Raw genomic sequence first — 22,248 nt, forward strand, 5'->3', positions numbered from 1 at the left:
GAATTTTGATAATAGCAGCAGACCAGGCAGTATGCACATGTGAATACACATTTCTTTGAGATGGCTGAATAATACAGAGTTTTTAATTTATCTAAATGTGGCTTGTTACTCCAGTGTATATTAAACATTAAACTCCTATATAGAAATCTTGTGAATTTGCAGATGCAGCCTTTTTGAGTGAGTGAGGTGATGCAGCAGATACTGGGAAAGGGAGAGCATGGTGGCTTTGCAGTAAGTTGCACCTCAGTGTTCATGTCTGATGCTGTAGCCAGCTGGGGGCCAGTGCAGGTTATCTGGCTGCCATGACAAGGTGATTTAAAAGGTGATATGAACTTAATTACTGCCCTGCCTGCTCACAGAAGAGGTGAGCAGTCCTGTGGTACACATGGGGGATTTCACTTGGGCTATCAGAAAAATAGTCACGATATCTGCATAGCTCATATACATCTTAATGTTAAGAGGTTTTCAACATAGGCTGTAAAGAGTTCATCAGAAATGCTATTACAGAGAAGATTACATTCCCTACTAAATTGTAAACCAAGGAGTTTTTTTGGCTACATCTATAAAAAAACCCCACAAAATAAAAGCAACCAAGCTCAAAAAAAACCAAACAAGAACCCAACCAAACTCCAGTTTTTTGAAGCCCTCAGTGGTTCAGAAGATCTAAACATTACCCACAGATTGTTAAACTCAACAAAGCCTGAAAAGCACAGTATAGATATAGATTTCAGCTCTTAAATCAGCACAGGCTGATGCCCTGGACACAATTAGACGGCCTCTTGTCAAACTGTTGTGCAAAAAATTTATCCAGAGTTGCTGAATCAAATTTTACCCTTTCCCCAGGCAGCCAATCTACTACTTTTAAAATTTAAATTTACTACCCTGTTGGCTTCTGGTGGTGTTTTGCAGTACAATGAAGTGTTAAAATTTTCTTCTTGCATTTTTTCAGGTCTTTCAAGTTGCATATGTCATCATCAAAGCTGCTAATGCTCCACGACCTGGAAACTGGATTTTGGAACGCTCCATAGATGGCACGGAGTTCAGACCGTGGCAGTACTACGCAATTAGTGATACTGAATGTTTAACTCGTTACAATATTACACCAAGAATTGGGCCGCCAACTTACAAGAGAGATGATGAAGTGATCTGCACCTCCTATTATTCCAGACTAGTTCCCCTGGAACATGGAGAGGTATCTTTGTTTTGTAGTGGTAGTTTGTGGTTAAGAACATGGAGTGATAGCAATTTGAAAACATTTGGATTGCAGTTACAGAGTTCATCGCCCTCAGCACTACCAGATCATCTGTTATTCTTCTTTAATAATATTATTTTTACATCATGTACTAGTATAGCAAACTTCTAAATGTTGAGATAAAATGTGTCTTTGGCTCTATGTGTTCCCATTACTAAACTCTTTGTTCTCTCTTTCCATATAATTTGACGGTAGCAATTAGCTGTGAATTATTAGTTCCTTTATCCCTAAAAACTATAAAACAGAGGCTCTGTGTTCTGCCAGTTTTTCCATTTAGTCGAGAAAACTCCTGTGTTAGGAACACCTGGTTGTGTGAGATAAAGCTGCTAACCCTGTAGAAGTGCTTGGCACAGCTGGAACTCCTAAACAAGCCTTGGCATTGTTTCAAGGATGTAGCATAATTAAAAGGGCTCCGAGTTGTGCAGTCTTGCTGTTGATTGTTCTTTCTTTTAACAAAGTCTATTCACGGTACTTGTGTAATTTATTACGAAGAGGCAGACACATAATGAAATGATACATTAAAACCAGTGGTTATTCCATTGTGAATGCTATAATGTATGACCATGATAATAAGTGTGGTGTTATCCTGTGGAGAATGCTAGTAACTCCTAGCTTCATAGAAATCAATGTTTTTGTTTCTTGGTTAAAAAAAAGATTGGACTGTATGTAGACATTCACGTAAAATTAAAACTAACAGCAAGAAAAAACCCAGTGAAATTCAGTAATGTAAAGTCGCTTTAATAAAATGTTTACTGCAGTGTTGTGAGCATATGATCAACATCTAGTCAACATAGAACCAGCAGATCGGATGGAACAAAGAAGCCTAAACCTGTTTCTCCACATAATTAACCAGAAAACCCTTATGTTGACTGTATAGGAACAATGCTGTTTGTAAATGTACATTTAGTAGGGCCATACAGCTCCAGCTCCAGGGATACCAAAAATTCAATTTAGTGACAGTTTTTTCTCATTCTTTCTTTGTGATGGTACACATAATTAATTGGGCTACACTGTCTAAAACACTTTTTTTTCTGGAGAAATGTAACACAAAAAAATGGCAGAAATAAATTTCTGTCTGCTGTGGAGAATCACCAAATCTTTTAGGTTGGAAAAGATTTTTAAAGTCATTGAGTCTTACTAACTGTTAATCTTACTAATAAGGACTAAGGTCATTGAGTCCTGCTTTGAGTTCAGCACTGCCAACTTCACCCCTAAATCATGTTCTTATAATGACACATCTACATGTCCCTCCAGGCATAGTGACTCCATCACTTCCCTGGGCAGCCTTCTCCAATGCTTCACTATCCTTTCTATGCAAAATCTTTCATAGTTTCTCATTTAGGCCTCCCTTGGCACGACTTGAGGCTATTTGCTCTTGTTCTATCACTTGATGCCTGAGAGAAGAGGCTGGCCCCTATCTGGCTACAGTCTCCTGTCAGGTTAGGGAGTGACAAGGTCACCCCTGAGCCTCCTTCTCTAGGCTGAACACCCCCAGCTCCCTCAGCTGCTCCTCACAGGACTTGTGCTCCAGACCCTTCCCAGCTCCATTGCCCTTCTCTGCTCACACTCCAGCACCTCAATATCTTTCTTGTAGTGAGGGACCTAAAACTGAGCACAGGACTTGAGATGTGGCCTCACCAGTGCTGAGCACAGGGGACATCACTGCCCTGGTCCTGCTGGCCACACTGCTGCTGATCCCAGGCCAGGATGCCACTGGCCTTGGACACCAGCTGACCCTGGGCACAGTTGACTCAGGTTCATCTGCTGTCAACCAGCACCCCCAAGAGTCTTTTCTGCTGGGCAGCTTTCCAGCCACTCTGCCCCCAGCCTGTAGCATCACCTGGGGTTGTTGTGACCCAAGGGCAGGACTTAGCACTTGACCTTGTTGAACTTCATCCAGCTGGCCTCAGCCCAGCTATCCAGCCAGTCCAGATCCCTCTGGGGAGCCCTCCTGCCCTGCAGCAGTTAAACACACACGCATAAAAGCTGTCATTCACAAAGAACACACTGCTTTTTGTTGCTGGATTGTTGGTCAAACAGGAATATTGCCTTCACAGAATATCTCACAACCTGCATTAGTGAATCTTCCAACTCTATGGAAAATATATGCATTTAGGGATTTGTAATTTGTTCTGGCCAATCTGTTGAACTTAAGAATGCCCCTGCAAACCAGTTGATCTATGTAAGTGCCTGCCTTCCATCCAGCATTTGCTAGCACCCCAATTCTCTGCCATCAGCTTGGAGCATCTTGATGTGAAATAACTTTTAGGATAAAAATACTGCATATCTAAATATGGATGCCATTAGCATTTTTTTTTCCAAATTTTGCCAGTTTGGCTGTTAGATTTTTCTCAGGTTTGAAGAGATACAGCTGCTTGACTGTAAGTTCTGTTGTTTGCCTGTTTTATACTGCTTGAAGATCTGATTCTGGTGATTTACATAATCAATTTAAGAGTCATGATGAATTGCAAGGCTTTATCTGCAGTTGTTTGAAAATGGTTTTGAGTTATGAAGGACAAGTAAGCCAAAAATACATAATACAGAAATATCAGGGTGCTTATATAGCCAATAAATTAGCTGAATTTAGCAGTGTGCAAGGAGAATCATGATATTTCTTCTTTAGTATCTTAGTCAGTATCCCTTCTGTTTGTCCCTTTTTCTGCCTGTTAAGATTCCTCTACAGTCTCTATAAAGATTTAAGTGTATTGTTATGGAATTTCTGCTAGTAGAATTTCTAGACATTAGAATTTCTATTGTTCAGGCTTTTAAGTTTACAGTAAAAAAGTGAGTAATAATTTGCATTTTACCACTTAAAGGCACTACTTAGGCATAGTGAGAGTATATATTAGGCAGGAAAGACTATGTAAAATGAAGTGACAAGAGACAAATGGGAGGTAAGGCCAGTTGGTTGTGACAGGCTTTTCTTGATCTTCAAATTTCTGGTGTCTAAGTGATAAAAAGCAAACACAGTATGTTAGACATTCCAGTGCCATGGTTGGGTCCTGCTCTTTTCGGTGAGGAAATCAAAAGTTTGCAGTGAGCCCAGCAAATTCTATGTACTGGAAGGTAAATGAGAATAGGATGTGGTGCCCCATGCTGGAGTTTTGTCCTTCCATAGTTGAGCATATATGTGTTAATCTTTTTCAGTAAAAGGAGTGCAGTGATATTTGAATATTGGACTGATAATTCTGCCGTGTAATTCCCAGAAGAAAACATGACTTCTGAATGAATATGTCACAACCAATTTGCCTGAAGAGAACAAACTGAGATGGAGTGGGCATGTTCAGTCTTCAGTTGCAGGGGTACAATGGGGAAAAATCTCTTTTGCATATCTGTGACAGGATCCAAAAAGAATCCTGAAATTGCAACAAGGAAAAACATGGTTTAGAGATTAGGAGCATTTCTAACAATAGAGCTGGAAAGGCTTCGAGGGTTGTAAAGTCAGCACCAACACTGGTCTTCAAAAACAGATTGGTCAAATATCTAGAAAAACTCTAGTAAATCCTACTTTAGTATAGGAAATATGCTAGAAGAATTCTCTTTATTTCTATGACAGCTGAATATTATATCAGGTGATGCTAATTTGCAGTATAAGACCTGGGAAACATTTTGGTTTTCATGACATTGTGTGGTTGAAAAATGAATGAGTTATCAGAAAAGTGGAAATCTCTGAACATACTGTGTTAGAATATTAAGAAGGAGTGCTTCTAATCAATAAATGTCAAAATTATAATTTTGGGAATGTGACCTCCATTACAAGTTTCTGTTTGTATGTCTTTCAAATAGCACAGTTACTCTCTAGGGAGTCCCTAGCTCCCTTACAGAATTAAGATTTTTTTAAAAAATTAATAAATGATAAAAAAATCTATAATGTGTGGGAATATTTTTTCAGAAGAAAAATTTGCCAGTACTGTACAAAGTTGAAACTATAAATTCAAGAGTAGTGTAAGAGACAAAATTGCTCTTCATAAATGAGAAAATGTCATGCACTCTGAAATGCAGCTGACTAGCCCAAATCATAACCCTTTGTTATGTTCACCAGGTGAACATAACAACTTGTTTGTTGTTTGTAGGGTAGGGTCTTGTTTTTCAGTTTCTTCCATACAGGGACTGTATGGTCATAGGGGACTATATCCTCATGTGTTCCTAAGTAGCTTTGGAAAGAAGGAAGGGGATGTTGCCAGAAAAAGCTGTGCAGTTTGATACCAAAAGTCATAGTGGGGCCAACTGAGATTGTGCAAGAAAGATGTAGGTCAATGAGTGGGTTGTGATGACAGCCCCTTGCTTTCAGTCACCATCCCCGTTGTGACTTCCTACTGCATTCTCTTATCACTGAGTACTTCTTGCTGATTGTGCGGCCCTGTCACTGCTAAGTGTAGGAATAATGACCCCAAATTGAGCATGTGGACCAGATTTTGCTTTGTAATAAGATCTATTTGCAGAGAAGAAATCTGTAAGGACAGAATTGAGTTTATGAACAGAGTTACATGTTCCATCTTAATGAGGGAGAGGAAGGAAGACTGCAGGATCTAGGGATTCACCTTGGTTTTTCTCTTTATTTTATCTCCACAAAAGCCCAGGAGACTTGGGACTATGATGAGCTGATAATGGTGGTTTCAGAACAGTGTGAGTCAGGCAGCAGGAATTTTACTTGCAGGTAGACAATGGGGAAATAAAAAGAACTCCGGGTAGTTTTACATGTCACCATCCTGAGTTGTTGGGAAACAAGATAAGTTCTGTGGTATGACTGATGTTTGTTGTGGTAAATGAATCACAGTTATGGTTGTGACTAAGCCCCTTTCTTTCCAGATTCACACATCACTGATCAATGGTAGGCCTAGTGCTGATGATCCCTCACAGAAGCTGTTGGAATTTACTTCTGCACGTTACATTCGCCTGCGACTGCAGCGTATTAGAACTCTGAATGCTGATCTCATGACTCTCAGCCACAATGATCCTAAGGAACTGGACCCCATTGTTACCAGAAGGGTAAGCTGATCGTTCATAAATGATATTCAGTACAGCTTGATGGGAGAGTCTATTCTGACCTATTTGAGAAGAAGGACTTAATCTTTGTCATTCAGAGTGGCTTTGATAGGTTGTGAAATAATTCTTGCCTTGCCTTTGACATCATTAAAAATATCTTGTCATAAACAGCTTTTAGGAAAAGCTTTTCAATATGTTTTTTATTTGTTTTATTTTTATTTGTTTGAGTAAATGATTTGTGCTAGGAGTAGTGTTTATAATCCTTTGTCATCAAGATACAAAATATGGTTTGGCTGATGGAGATGCCACTTGAGGTTGCTCTTGACACCACTGCAGTACTTTTTTGTGGTGTATCATGGATTTCAGGACCCAGTGCTGTGATTCATAAACATAATTATTTGAGAACATTGCTATTGTGCATTTTCATGTCTTATAAGAATTTTCTTCTTTATTTAAAGGCTGTTATAATCAATTGTTTTAGAGCCCATGAATTAATGTAAAATGTTTGTATGAAATTCCAAGAGTATTGACTAATTTCCAGATTGCATACTGAAACTGAGCCCCAGGCACTTAGGCTGACTTCTTCAGCTTTTCACATAAATTCAATTGGAAGTCTAAACAGTTCTGCAGGATTTCTGCTTTGTAGCTTGTCATTTTGATCATTTTAATTGCCTACGACTCATAGGTTAACACTTCAGAGACCTCAAGTTTTTCTGTGAAAGTAGATTTTCTGATGAGAACAGAGGAACATAAGAAGTGCTATCTCCTTCAATTCCTTTGTAGCTCTTTTTCCTGAAAAACATCTGCAGGAACTCTTCCTTGTTCATCAACAGGATTCTTGAAGTTTGAGACTTCTCTGATACAGGCAATCCTTGTGCTGTCTTGATAGCTGAGTACAGAAGGGAGGGAGGAACTTGGATTTAGTCAGGGATTGGTGGGTACTTTCAAACTATCTATTCAACTGCAGCATTTGAAAGTGTAAAATATGGATGGTTTGCATTTTTTGTCAATGGGAATTGCTAGCATGGAGACTGCAAGAGTGGAGTATTGGACAGCAGCTGCTCCATCTGTGCCTTGCTGGCAATAGGGAAATGCACAGCCTGAGAGGTGAAATGCTCCCACAGAGCAGGCTGGTTGATATTTATATCTATTAATAGTATTGGCTTATGAAGACATACACCCCAAAAAGAAAAGTTTGACATGGAAGCATACAAACATACATTTGGGAAAAAGAATTTGGAGGACAAGCATTGCCAGTGGTTTTGTAGCATACACAGTTTTGCAATCCAGGGCTTTGTACTTCTCCACCTAGCACTGCTCTGTGCAGTTTTGCATGAAAAACTACACATATTGGCCAGGGTTCCCAAATCCTGGTGTCTCACCTTGAGTATCACTTTTTTGTGCAACTAGCTATAACAAAGATAACCACTTCCAGCTTTCTGGATGCTGTTTTTATTGGCTTTGAAAACTTTTCTATGATTGTTGATATAAATTTTGTTTAGTTTCCTGTACATAGTCTTGAAAAATGGCTAATTCAGATTCTGAGTGTTCAACAGCACCTTTATTTCTGTGTTCTTTTTATTTATTTCTGTCTGTAGCATTTGATTATCACTCGTCTCTCTCTCAACTCCAAGCTGCACACAGCTGGTGTGAGCCATACACTGTCAGAAAATAAGGCAAAGGAAGTGAAGCAGCGAATGCAGTCAGAAATTTAATTCTGCTTTTGTCCCATTCCCTTTTCAGCCTGAACCTCCTTCTTTGTAGTTTAGGACTTACTGTTCATGATAAGTCCCTGAATTATTTTTGTAGTTCAAGCCCATAACATTAAAATCCTCCCAAAACAGTGAACATAAGAAATTTAAGACCATAAAAAAATAAGTATGAAATCAAAGAAGATAGCTTGCTCCAACTCCAAGAGCCTTCAAAGAAATAACAGTCCAGGAGTCAGCATGTCTGACCACCCAGAGCTACCTCTCTTCCTGAACCAGCTGACATTAGGGTTGCTGGGTCTGAGAGCATTGAACTCTTCCCTTAGAAGTATCCTGGAAAGAGTTTCTTTTTCTTTCCCCTGTAGTACATGCTTCCCAGGATACAAACAGGCCAACCATGTTGATACTGCAGCTGTAACTGAACCCAGATGGTCATTTCCTGCCTCTTCTTTGCCTTGAAAATTAAATCCTTTCCTTATGCACGTTGTTTTCGCTCACCACCTGGCAATACTAATGGATAGTATTCTGCTGTATCCGCAATTTTTAAACTAAGAGTTTGGATAGAATATTTCACTGGCTACACAGTAGTTAGTAGCAAAGAGCTGGTCTGGAAATGAATGTGCAAAGTGGTTTTAAGGGAGGGAGAGTTCCCATCTTAAGGAAGCATATTTTAGTCCCCAGACTGACTCTAAAAAATGGGAATTTTTTATGCTTTATGGCTTCCTATAAAGTGAAAAAAATTTTTTTTTTTCCAAGTACATTTTCGCTGAGGTCACATTTGGTGGTCTGTCTCAAAACTGAGGAATTTGCAATACATACTTAAAAGTTAAAAGTCAGTTAGTGTTTTATAGCAATAGGGAAAACCAGAAAAAGTAAAAACTGCAAAAATAGAAGGTTTCCCCAAATGGCAAGTATTTTCAAATATTTATTTTATTTTTCAAGACGTAGAGTAGTTGAATGCTGGCATTTTATTTTGCGGAGCAGGGCAGGGAAATACATGTAAATACATGTAAAAGTCTTTAATCATACTTTTCTCACCTTTGTTTTTTTGTAGTACTACTATTCAATAAAGGACATCTCTGTTGGTGGCATGTGTATTTGTTATGGCCATGCTCGAAGCTGCCCTTTGGATGAAATCACAAAGGTATTCTTTAATCTCATTATTTTTTGTAAAACAATTTTTCCAGTTAAAAATATCCTAATGAGAATGAGAAAAAGGAAGCTAAATAATTTGTATGCATCATCCCATTTGTATGTTGCACACAAATCACAAATTACTTGCTATATTTTTTTTTTTTCAGAGGAAGCATATCTGGGTTTTGCAGTGTAACTTTCTTGAAGTAAACTCTTCTTCTTTGGCATTGAATTTAAACAATTCAAGTCATACAAGACACATACTATCTTGCAGCCCAGGATATTTGCCCCTCCTGTTCTGGAAAGGCTATTCCCTGGTAGTTGATGTGCTATGGTAGAGCAGTTCAGTGCTACTTGTGGAGTATTTGTGGGTAATGCCATTTTTGGGAGTAAGATTGATACTGTGCAGACTTTGGCAAAATTGATTAAATTATCCATTACAAAATATTCCAAGAAAGTGGATTTTTTTATTCTTAGAAATTGCAGTGCCAATGTGAACACAACACATGTGGAGAGAGCTGTAACAAGTGCTGTCCAGGCTACCACCAGAAACCATGGAGACCAGGAACCCTTTCTGCTGGGAACAAATGTGAGAGTAAGTATGCCCAGGAATTTAGATAGTTTAATTTCTATTCTTACTATTCTCTTGTTTGAGTTTGCTTTCATACAGATCTGTACTAATTCCCCAGAAAAATCCACAGACTATTAACTGTGTTCATGGGATTGTTCACAGGTAGAGAACCTGCTTCAAATCATAAATGTTCAGATGGTTTTCAATAATCTGTTCAGTGTAACTCCTTATCTAGTGGTGTTGTCAGGTAGTATGGATTCCAGAGTCTCTTTTTCAAAGGGATTTTGGGATTTATTTTACTCCTGTAGAAACTAGCAGATTTGCATCAATCATTTTGTTAGCTACTTGAAATGTGAATTTCATCAATTGATCATAAATTTTGTTAGGTGAAGAGCTTTGTTCTGATAACAAATGTTTTGAAAAAAACTCCTTATTGGCCAATTCCACTTCAGATTGTCTGACAAATTGACTTAGGCTGTGCCAGTATGGCTGAATGTGTTGCTAGGGCTAGTTGGTGCATTTTCTCATTTCACATTTCTAATGCATACCACAAACTGCAGATAATGAAGAACCTGTTGGATAAAATTTAAAGTTTTGGATGGAAAAAGTCATTTTAGTTAAAGTCTTTCCTCAAGTCATAATGTCACTCTTCAGACTAAAGAAAATTTATACTTTAATACCTTTTTGTTGACCTCTTGGATTTTGTCTATAATACAAATAAGAGAAGAATTAGACAGGTTTTCATCTGTAATGCAGAGAACAGAAGAAGGAATATTATTGTTATTGCTAATTGCACACATCACTGTTGACAACAGTCCTGAAAAGATTGTCTCAGTAGGATAGAGAATACTGCTAAAAACAGTGCTGTTAAAATGATGACAGTGGTTTTGAAATTTGCCTACTTGCTAAGAAATACAGTGTTTTAAATCTGATTAAGAACATGGCATAGTTAAAGGGAAAAAACACACTTTTGAGGTCAATTGATAGGCTCTTCTACTTACATTTTCAACTTTGAAAAAATGTCAGTATTATAGAAAATGTTTCACAGTGTGAATAAGAAAAAATTGATTTCTTTTCCATTCCTTCTCAGAATGTAACTGTCATAACAAAGCAGAAGATTGTTATTACAACCAGAGTATTGCAGATCAGAAAAGGAGCATGGATATTCACGGCCAGTATATAGGAGGTGGTGTGTGTTTAAACTGTACTCAACATACTACTGGAATCAACTGTGAAATGTGTGCTGATGGATATTTTAGACCACACAAAGTAAGATTTAGAAAATACCATTCTAATGTTTGGTGGACATGGTATCATGCCTATTTCATCTGATCGTGATTAATATATTGTTTTTTCTTATCAGTTGCAGAATAGCTAAGAACTATAGAGGTTTGTTTTTTCTTTTTGTAAATGACATAATGCCAAAACTTTAAGAAAAATACCAAAATGCTTTTCCAGTTGTGTGCAAGGTCAGGTCAAGTTGTTGGAGAAGAAAATTAAAAGTGAAGATGACCCTTGATATCTTAGTGTGAAAATGTATATGTTCTGATAGGAAAGCCATTTCTCCTGGGGGAAATGCTCTAAAAAGGTCCAAAGTAGTTAAATTTCAATATCTTCAAAAGTGTAAAAATTGTGTACCATCCTGTATCAGCCCATTTCAACCAGTGTTAAAAAGGACCTGGCTTGAAGATCAGAATCTTTGGCTCATGAGATATTGCAACAAATGCTCTCCTTGATATGATTGTTGCAGAACTTGTGCTCTCTGATTGTACTTTCCAGTGTCACTCTCTGGAAAAAGGGCATAAACTCTACAAGACATTTGTTAAGATGTGACTGACAGAGTTAAACATATGAATTTATATAACTTAACACTGCATGTGACTGCAGTATTAGAGGTCTCTGTATAATGAGACACTCTGAACTAAATTTCTACTCCACAAGGTCTTGCTTTGGTAGGTTCATGCATATTTTGAAAGATTCATACTTTAAAAATCTAACAAAAATTGGTTCAGAGAGCAAGGATGAATCTATAGGAGTATGGCTAGACAGCAGGTACAGCTCATCCAAGGAAGTAAATTGGAGTCAGAGGTTGTCTTAGAGTTGTTGTAAGAAGTGTTGAAGAAAGGTCTTTGAACAACTCATAGCCATTAAATGTGTATCTAGAGTTTATTACTGATTTGCTTTATAGCTCAAGCACCTCAAAGGACAATTTTCCCTGCAAAAAAATAAAATCTTGCCATATGATTTGCACTGCCTTGTATTTCAAAGATTTATAGATCATGAAGTCAGAATGAGTCTGTATTAATAGATAAGCTGTCTTCCATTGAACACAGAGCCAAGGATTTCTTTAATTTCCTTCCTCTTTGAACCAGAATATCTTTGCAAAAAGCATCCACTCTTGTCTTAAACATTTTCATATCTTTTGGCAAACCTTCACAGTGGTTAATTGCTGTTATTTTAAAAAAATGTCTATTTATGCTGGATGTGTCACACTTCAATTTCCAGCCATTAGCAGTTACTATATCTTTTTGCTATTGAAGATCAACTTTTGTTCCCACATTTAAACTTTTTCTATACTCCAATCCCCTGATCCTTCTTCTTGCTGAAGTTAGACTAGTCCCTTTATCTATTGCCCCATATTATCTTTTTCCAGTCTTTATTCTTTTAGTTTTAGTGACTGAAGACAGGAAGCAGATGTATCTTTACTTTTCTCGGTTAATAACTTGAGAATTTGCCAGAGTACTTTTATTTTATAGGTTTCTCCCTATGAGGATCACCCCTGCTATCCCTGTGACTGCGACCCGTTCGGCTCTCTGAGTTCTGTCTGTGTTAAAGATGAGCACCATTCTGACTCTCAGCGTGGTAAGGGAGCAGGAAGTGCCTTTTTTCCTAAATTTCAAGTCTAGCTGTAGGTCATTAAGTTCTGAGGGTACACTCTCTACCTTTGAATGGCTGCCTTTTAGGTACCACTTCAAAGCACTGGTAAATCTTTGGGAAGGTGAGGCTGAGGCATAATGAAGTTCTATGATTCTAAAGTATATGAGCTCCCTGAACATCTCCTGTGGGGATTGTGGTTTCCTACTGTGTAAAACAATGTGAGATGTTGGGATCCAACACTGTGAATGTTGTTACAGCTGTCATAAAATTAATTTTGCTGCAGTTTCTGTGCACTTTATTCTTTAAATATGAAAAATAGATGGTGAGATTGACCTTGTGCCAAGTGTCTGTGGAGTATGACATGAGTGTAATAAAAAAGGAATGCTAAATTATTTGTACCCTCTGAGACATTTGAATCCATCCTACTGCCCACTCTGATTTTTTTTCCCCTACTTTTGCTCTTCAAGGGACTTGGCCAGGCCAGTGTCAGTGCAGGGAAGGTTATGCAGGGGAAAAATGTGATCGTTGTGCATTTGGGTATCAGGGCTACCCAAACTGCCTGCGTTGTAACTGCAGCCTGGTTGGCAGCATCAATGAAGATCCATGCACGGAGCCTTGTCTTTGCAAAGTGAGTACCAAACTGCTGTTTTTTTTCAGCATGGAATGATGAACAAATGTGGTTTACTAACTCCTTTGTAATAGTGAAATTAGTTCATTAACTGGGAAATCACTTCCTTTGTAAGAAGTAACCTGATGTACACCTGACAGCCTAGAACTTAAAACTACTAATTAGTCCCTATACTGAAAAATAAAGTAATTTATTTTCAATAGTTCCATTGTTACTAATGCAACATTTTCTATAATAATGGGCCAGACTGACATTAAAATGAAGTGCAACCTGTACATGTGTGAGGCAGGCATAGAGAGTGAGTATGCCTAGCTGGGTTTGGTTTTAGGAATAAACTGATACTTCTCTTCAAAGTCACTGATTGCTTGTAAACAAATGTGTTTAAAACATCTGCTTTGTGTGAAGAAACAGCAGGCATTTGGAAAGAACTATTGGAACACTTGCACTAGACATATGTATGAAATATGATTTAATTATTCAATTACAAAATATAAACCATGAAAATGTTTAAAAAGTTTTGCAGCATTTTATTTTTTGGTAAATATCCAAACCTCTTAAAATTTCTTGCAGCTGTAGATTCCACTGAATTTTATTACAAAACTGTGTTAATATTTAAAGAAGTTACTTAATTTTCTGAACCAAGTGTTAGAGTAGTTTATGTATTTGTTGCCAAATATGATAGTGAAGAGGATAACATGGTTTGTTTGACAATTCTTCTGAAAATTTAGTCCTTTTGCATAATTTATCTGATCCAAAAAAATCAAACCTATATAAATAACAGGACTATGGAAAAATGAAATGGCTCCAATCACCAATTTAAATGCAACAAAGGAGAGACAGGCCTGATTTTGAACTTGGGGTAGCACTGTATCAGCCAATGCAGCTAACTAGTGAAAATTGTGGTATACACTGGGCTAGAAACTGCCCCTTTTCAATGCTGTTGTGGGCATGGGCCTGGCACACAGAATTTTTAGGGCAGATCTCAAAAAGTGTCACCAGCCAGCAGACCACCAATGGAGATGAAAGGAGAAAAGCTGTGTGCTCCAAATATCAAATGAAGGAGACAGGATTTCTAAGCCTTTGCAGACTCTGTGAACACAGTAGAAAAAGGTATTCTTTTTTTATATGGTGTGTTTTGTGATATTTGATCTTTCCTGAAATGTGGCTCTTGAGGTCTAGTCATTAGGTAAGATTTTTATTTTTCATTAAGAAACAATTTCTGTCTAATACTGTAAGACATTAAGAAATGTGTGATCCAAATCCATCCTGAAGACTGAGAAATAAAAAAGCTGAAAAGAGCATACAAATTCTATTTCTGTAAAAATCCAAGATTTTAAGATCTCATTATCTCAGGGGGCACTTCGCCTGAAATTTTTCCCAAGCTTGCATATGAACAAATAGAAGCAGCCATCTTCAGCCTTTGAATCAGAACTGGAGATCATAAATTTTTAATTGTGCTTTGCAAACAGGTTGTATTTTGCTTACAAAAACACATAACCTGACTGTCTAGAGAGGTCTTATATAAATTTGTCATGCCAATCAGTGTTCCAGAAGGAAAGAGAGTTGGAAGTCTCAGATTTCTCTCTGGTAAGCTGAGACTTGCTCCATAGGATCTGATATAAGTCTGCAATCTGGAGTGATTATGACTGAAGTGAAGGTAACTGCTTCTGAAAGAAGAATTTGGTCCACAGGCCAATTTGCATGGCAGATGACCAATAAAAGGAGCTAAAGGAGTGCAGAATCTCTGCTTCTGGAGGAGGAGTTTCTGGATCCTAGCCAGAGCATATTGGGTGTAAGAGTTGCCAGCTAGCATAGTGTGGTGTTCTTCCAGGAAGAGGTGCCAGCAGTCGTGGGTGTCACAGGATAAATAGTAAGAGATGGCTGAGAAGCTGTTGTCTTGAAGCTGGCTGTGGTGGCTCCAAGAGCCTGGTCTTAAAGGTGAACTTTCTGGATTCTGTCTGGTGAGATATCTGCAAGGTAATCATTTGGATACAGAAAACATGAGATCTTTTCTCCAGGGCAATCTACAAAGTCAAGCTACAAGAGAAGTAGACTGGAAGGTTGGCAGAAGGTTTCAAATCCTGTCTCCGTGTTGAAATTTTACTACAATAGAACCTTTGCTGGGGCTTGTTTAGATTTTGATGAACTGGCAAATTCTGATGATTTTTTCCAATCAGTTTCAGTTTTAGGCTCTGAGTCTTATTCAATAATCCTGCTGTGGTGAAATGTGTTTTCTTTTATAACCTTCTGAATGCTGTTATGCCTAAATCCCACCTAATCCATGGTATTTGTTAGCATAATAATGCTGATGTGAACCAAATGTTATATCCTTTGACAGGAAAATGTAGAAGGTGAAAACTGTGATCTCTGTAAACCAGGATTCTACAATTTGCAAGAAAGAAATCCTCAGGGCTGCACAGAGTGTTTTTGCTTTGGCGTTTCTGATGTCTGTGACAGTCTTACATGGCCTGTCAGTCAGGTATTTATATGTTGTATCCATGACCTAATATTCTTTCCTCAGGCAGCTGCAAAATGTGCTATCTTTCTCTTTGACATGTGCCCAAGTTAACTGCAAATTCTGGTATGTGTTTCCTTACAGAGGAATGGATTTTCAGTATCATTGGGCATCTCTGAGGTAGTCAGCAACTAGTCATCCCATGCAGGCTTTGGCCCTGCTGGCTTGCAGTAATATCAGAAGCATTGGATAGTGAAGGCTGCAATAATGCACTGGAAAAATGATTTTTTTCCTGACTGTTAAAGTCTTTTTCACGCTGAAGAGATAAACCCAAACCTGTTTCCTTGTTCTCCTACTTAATAGACAAGGCTATTGGATCTCTGGTGATATGGCCAGTAGTCTTTCTTAGCAAACAGTGTTTATAAATATAACTGTCTTCTGATTAGACAGTTCTTGAGTTATAGGGCTTTGGGGCCATTCTTTTCCCACCAAATTCCTTGTGTATCTTTGCAGAGCTAACATACTTTGGGTCTCCTGTTTTGTGTGCAACAAAAAGGGAGGAAAAACATATCAAACTGTCCGAAATTCTAAGATGATTGAATAAAACTCTTTCTGTGAGAAGAAAAAATATCTAGAAAGAGGTGAATGCTTTCTCAGTGACACAACTGCCTGCCTTCCATTAATATTACTTTTCCTGTAGATTTCAGACATGACTGGATGGCTCGTTACTGATCTGTACAAAGCAAGGAGTGTGCAGCCTCAGCGAAGCCAATTTGATGGGCCCCATCAAATTAGTATTAACAACACTGAGGCTGTGAAAGTACTGAAAAATACTTATTACTGGTCAGCACCTGAGGCATACCTAGGAAATAAAGTAAGTACTCAGCTAAGAAGTCGAAACTCCTTCATAGGTTTTCTGTCTTAACCATAACCTATTCCTCTAAATATATAATAATTAAAGATTACTCATAAACTATTACCGAACTTCTCACTGTGTCTCTGTTTTTTGAATCAGAATGTCCCTGTACCCTCTTTTTGCTCTTTGAGTTCATCCATCTCCCCACTTCCTTCCCCGCCTATCCTTGACACAATATAATCTCTCTTGACTGTTGCTGATTTATGTGCTCATATTTCCCATGCACTTGGCTCCTATCCCAAAACTTATGCCTTTTATGCCTTGTCCCAATATCAGTAGATGGGACCATTAAAATCTCTTATCTTCTTCTTGGCCATCTTCTGTTTCCAAACAACTAGTTTTCATTTTTTCCCTGTTTACTAGCTGAAGCTCTGGGTGTCCTAGTTTTTGCAGTAGAATCACGGAATGGTTGAGGTTGGAAGGGACCTCTAGGGGTCATCTTGCCCAGTGTGTCCTCAAGCAGGAACACCTAGAGCAGGTTAACCAGTACCATGATCAAAGAGCTACTTCTGAGTATCTCCAAGGATAGAGACTCCACAACCTCACTGAGCAACCTGTGCCATTGCTTGGGCACCCTCATGATAAATGTTTCCTGATGTTCGGGAACCTGCTGTATTTGAGGTTGTGGTCATTGCCTCTTTTCCTGGCACTGGGCACCACAGCAAAGAGCCCAGTTCCATCCTCTTTGCACTCTCTCTTGAGGTGTTTGTATATATTGGTAAGATCTCTCTAAGCCTTTGGTAGGCTGGCCAGTCCTGCTACTCTTGATCTTTCTTCATATGAAAGATGCTTCATGCTCTTAATCATTTTACTGGCCCTTTGTTGGACTCTTTCCAGTATGTCCACCTCTCTCTTGTACTGAAAGTCAGAACTGGAGTCGGAACTCCAGCTGTGGCCTCACTAGTGGTGGGCAGAGGAGAACTTTCCAGCCTTACCTGTAATTCTTTTCAGTCCACTCTCCCTGCCCATGCTTCTGTGTTTATTATTAGTACAGTGACACAGCAAATGAAAACAAGTGTAAGAAGTGTAGCATTAAGGAGCAAGTTTTGCACAGCACAACACTCCCTCCAATTCTGATTTCTTATTAATTCAATATAGGTCTAACTGTTGGTTAACTTGCTTTGTAGTAGTCAGCAGCAGTTGTGGGGCTAAGGACCCTGGAAGGTGCTGTATGGAATGTGAAAAACTCCACCATGCTGTGCCTCTTGGCTAGGATGATAGTGAGTGCACCTCAGCTGTGTGTTCAGAGTACTGTCAGTGTTTCCCTGAATGAGGGCACTTACCTGAGTCACCTGTAGAGCCCTGAGCAAGCTCTCACCACCTGCACAGCAACAAGCCAGCTCTTGTCCCTGTGCTGATACTCCTGGCATGTTAAACTTTTCCTGTAAAGTGGAATTGTCTTATGATTTGGATGTTGTACTGACCCATGTAATTTCTTTGTGTTGGCTGGAGGTTATAATGTTGCTAAGACTTTGCTTTTTGTTATTTCAGCTCACAGCTTTTAGTGGAGAGTTGAAGTATACGGTATCTTATGACATTCCAATGGAGAGTGTGGACAGTGATATAGTGTCTAGTGTGGATGTCATCATACAGGTGGATTTTTTTTCAACTTGTCACTATTCAGACATTATTAAGAATCTATGAAGGGGTTAAAATAATATTTCTGTAGTAGTAGTTTTGTCAATTTTAAGTCTCTCAAAAGTCACTATCAAGATTTTATTGCTACTTATTTTTGATTTTCTAGTCCATTTTTCTGAAATCGTAGGTATGCAATACTAGTTTAAAATGCTAAATACCTAGAATTTAATCTGTGTATATGGATGAGTTGCTTATTACCAAATGTACAAAGCTGTGTTTACAAAACAAATTGCAATAAACTGAAAAGATTTACACTTATGGAACAGGTGAGTGTTTTTGCTGATTGCTTACTTACTAGATTTATGTTGCATTTCAAAATGCTTTATACTGAATCCAGACATCCCTAAAAACATTATTTTTTATATGTGCTTAGCAATAGAACAAAGGAGAAACAAGATTCTGTTTTGTAGAGGTATTTGATTTTTGCCATTCAGTTTATTCTTTCACAAAAGAATTCTAAAATGTCTAAACTGAGAGAGAATGAGATTGTGGTCTTGAAGCCACAGGAAATGTTGACCTTTTACCTACTTAATGCAAGGAATTTAATTTGATTGCCTGTTCTCTGTGTTACGTGGATGTGTATTTGACACTAAATGCTGTTGCTTAATAAAATTTACATGCCAATATAGAAAATGTTTTCTCTTGTCCCTCAATTTCAGGGTAATGGGCAGATTCTGAGTACAAGAGCAGCAGGCTTGTCATTACAGCCATATGAGGAGTATTCTAATTCAGTGAGATTTGTATCAGAGAATTTCATAGAGTTCAATACAAAGAAGGCAATAGACCGGGAAATGTTGATGACTGTCCTGGCAAACGTGACCCATCTTCTGATCAGGGCCAACTACAACATTGCCAAAAAGGCTGTGTACAGGTAAGTGAGATAATTAATACTTCTATTATTTTTTCTGCATATGAATCATGATTCTTATTGGTAGTATTCCTGAAGCTTTATGTTAATAGTTTCTAGAAAAAAATGTTGTTTATTGAATTTTCTTAAGACCAGTCTTTGTCTCCAAAATATAGTCATATGGACTGTGTGGTAAGGGACATTAGATTTTAAAGATATCTGATAACAGAGATGCTGTCTTCTGCTTTAAAGTAATAGTGCATAAAAGCCTTATTACAATGGCTGCTTTTTTAGAGGGAAATGCCTCCAGAACTCTCTACAGTATGCTTACTTGGGTATGTAGCAGGTTAATCCATCACTGACTATTGAAAACATATCAATAAAGACATTGATTGTAATTTCTTTTGATTATTGCTTGTGAGTGTTATTGAGACTCCTCTCTAAGGGAGTCCTTAATAGGAAGATCAGGCTGCAGTGGATTAGCTGATCATTCCATAGTCTCATACCAACATTGGCAGTATCTGTGTCAGACTTTATAGATCTTCTCCAAGATACACGAATAAAGTTATATTGCTCTCAAGGGAATCAGCTTCACCATTTATTTACTTTATTTCCTTACACTCACTGACAACCTTTCTTCCCCATTCCCTAATTAGAGCATGGTGCTAGTAACACTAAAGTTATAGATTCAAATCCCCATATTGGCCATTTATATAAGAGTTGAAATTGATGATCCCTTTCAACTCAAAATATTCTGTGAATACTGTGTCATTTGGTAGCATTTCATGTCAATAAAATAGGAACTGATGCCAACTTTGATTTGTGCACCCACACCACTCTGGTGAAATTTATGTTCATTTAGGGATAGTGTCTTCATCTTTATAAAATGTTTGTAAAGATTCCTTACAAAAATGTTACCTATGGCTGAGAAGGTTGTCTCTTCCAGTAATGATAATGATAACAGGGCATACCTACTCCCAGGACTGCAAATGCTGTGGGAAGAGTATGATCACAGACTTCTCACAGAGGACATTTGTGCTGTTCCTCAGTTGTCCCTGCCAGGGAGCAGTGTTGAGTGGTGTTACCTGCCCAGAACCAAACTATCCTGTTGAAGATCGTGTGTGGGGAAACAAATGATGTGATGTTTTCCTGCTTAACCCTAGGCTGGACTCTGTGACCCTGGATACTGCAAATGCAAATGTTATAGATCTTTCTTCAGCACCAGATGTGGAATTCTGTGAATGTCCTCAGGGTTACATAGGAATATCCTGTGAGGTAACCTTTTACAGTGTTTCGTGTATGCAAAATTACCTCCTATTGTAACGGATCTAGGTTTAAATGCAGGCTGACTTTAATTAAACTGCCATCAAAGTTTATGCTGTGTAGTGATCTGCTGCATACTATATGCAATCCCAAAGGTATTTTCTTTCAAATTTTTTTCTCTAAATAGGATTTTAAACTTATTTCTTGAATTCTTTTTCACGGCACTAAAAAATGATGTGCTTCAGAATATCACTGTTGCAGAGGGAGCAGCTGTTAGAGCTCTGTGAAGCTATTTTGAGCTTACCTTACTCATTAATAGCACTTTCTCTGGATCAGGATCATGTTCAGTTTATTCCTTATATGTGTCATTAAGTTTATGGAGGCAATAAGAAACTTTAGCAGGGAGGAATGCAGCTTTTGGAAGAACCCACAAGGGAGAAATGCGTTGTGCAAGGTGGTGTCTTGTGTATCTGTGAAAAGGAGATTTAGAGAGGCACAGTCCTACTGCAGAATAGCAGGAATTATTTTGACAAATAATATCAGTATGAGGCTTAGTGCTATAACATTGTTAATGTTTCTATAGAGGTGGTAGAATATAATTTCTATTGTCCCATAATAAGGAATTTCACATATTAAAGCACACAAAACTTAACTTTGGTGCCTCCAAGGAACAAGAGATCCATCAAAGTTTCATGGAGTTAATTCTTATCCCCTTTATCCAGTGCAAGTAAAAAGCAAGCACCAGAAAAGAGCTACAGTGACATCAGTAGGGTAGAAAGAGCATTCAGTTACCACATTGTGAGTGGGTTGGATGGTGGGTGGTCGAAGTGCACTCTCTGAAAAAGTTTTGATGTGCATTTCCAACACACACAGTGCTACTGCTCTTTCTCCATTTCTCTTCAGTCCTGCCTCCCTGGGTACTACCGTGTGGATGGAATACTCTTTGGAGGTATTTGTCAACCCTGCAAGTGCAATGGGCATGCAGCTGAGTGTGACATTCATGGTGTTTGCTTTGTAAGTTATCCTTCAAAGTGTTCTGTGTTTAAGCATCTGTTTAGGAATTAGGAGAGCATTTTGACTGTGGAGGAAGTTAACAGTGTGCATTGTTTCAAGCTATGGGTACCAAGTGCTTATTTTTGTTGGTTTTCATTGTTTTGTTCTGAGTATGTTGCAAGACTCCATAAGTGTGTTTTCCAATAAAGAATTTGTTTCCGTTTATAATTTCAAGTGCAAAATAGTCAGAACTAATACAAAAGTGTCATCATAAACTGGTTAATAAAAATCTTGACTTTGCTTGCTGCAGGTTCCTGAAAAGAATAAATTTAAGCAGTGAATATCTGTTTTTAGATATGTGTGCATTTTCCATGACTAACACCAGTGGAAATTGCATATCACCCTGTTAAAAGAAAATTTAGCTCTCAGATCTCTTCTAAAAATGAAAAGTTACTGGAATAAAATGGTTTAACAGCAGTAAAAACTATGTAAGTTTGTTACTGTAAATGTGTGCAATATGCAAAATATATGTAAGTATGTGTATATGTAATGTGGCTGGTTTCATAAAGTATATTCTAAAATGTAGAAAAAAGCAATCAAGATTTTTAGAAATCAGAAAAAAAAATCAAGTACTTATTTTCAGAGTTCTAGGCAATTCTTCATGGCTCAAAGAATGGGTTCCTTGAGTGTCATATTGCATGCAGACTGCTGTAGGAATCCCTCAGGGGACTTAAAACCATCAAGACAAAATACAAAAGGACTTTTTCCATGTCTCACAGGCTTGTCAACACAACACGACAGGACCTTTCTGTGATCAGTGCTTGCCTGGCTTCTATGGAAATCCATCCCAAGGAACATCTGAGGACTGCCAGCCTTGTGCATGTCCTCTGAGTTCTGCTGCAAACAAGTAAGCTTCTAATGCAAGATGGTCTTTTCTATCTTCAGCAAAATCAGAAAGTGAGATAATGAAATATGTCAT

The 22,248-nt window shown here is 38.1% G+C and overlaps 1 protein-coding gene across 1 annotated transcript in view; it reads left to right on the top strand.

Moving 5' to 3' along the window:
• LAMA1 (laminin subunit alpha 1) overlaps positions 1-22,248 on the top strand; it is a 96,542-nt gene that overhangs the window by 26,973 nt on the left and 47,321 nt on the right. Inside the window, exons 4-17 of the mRNA XM_079299683.1 lie at positions 950-1,192; positions 6,062-6,241; positions 9,002-9,091; positions 9,559-9,676; positions 10,743-10,921; positions 12,409-12,514; positions 12,997-13,157; positions 15,496-15,636; positions 16,313-16,486; positions 18,020-18,121; positions 18,826-19,037; positions 20,177-20,288; positions 21,180-21,290; positions 22,049-22,176. Of these exons, the coding sequence (XP_079155809.1) occupies positions 950-1,192; positions 6,062-6,241; positions 9,002-9,091; positions 9,559-9,676; positions 10,743-10,921; positions 12,409-12,514; positions 12,997-13,157; positions 15,496-15,636; positions 16,313-16,486; positions 18,020-18,121; positions 18,826-19,037; positions 20,177-20,288; positions 21,180-21,290; positions 22,049-22,176 (2,057 nt within the window). The remainder of the gene's footprint in view (positions 1-949; positions 1,193-6,061; positions 6,242-9,001; positions 9,092-9,558; positions 9,677-10,742; positions 10,922-12,408; positions 12,515-12,996; positions 13,158-15,495; positions 15,637-16,312; positions 16,487-18,019; positions 18,122-18,825; positions 19,038-20,176; positions 20,289-21,179; positions 21,291-22,048; positions 22,177-22,248) is intronic.

The sequence above is a fragment of the Erithacus rubecula genome (assembly GCF_903797595.1).
Source record: "Erithacus rubecula genome assembly, chromosome: 3".
Classification (NCBI taxonomy): domain Eukaryota; kingdom Metazoa; phylum Chordata; class Aves; order Passeriformes; family Muscicapidae; genus Erithacus; species Erithacus rubecula.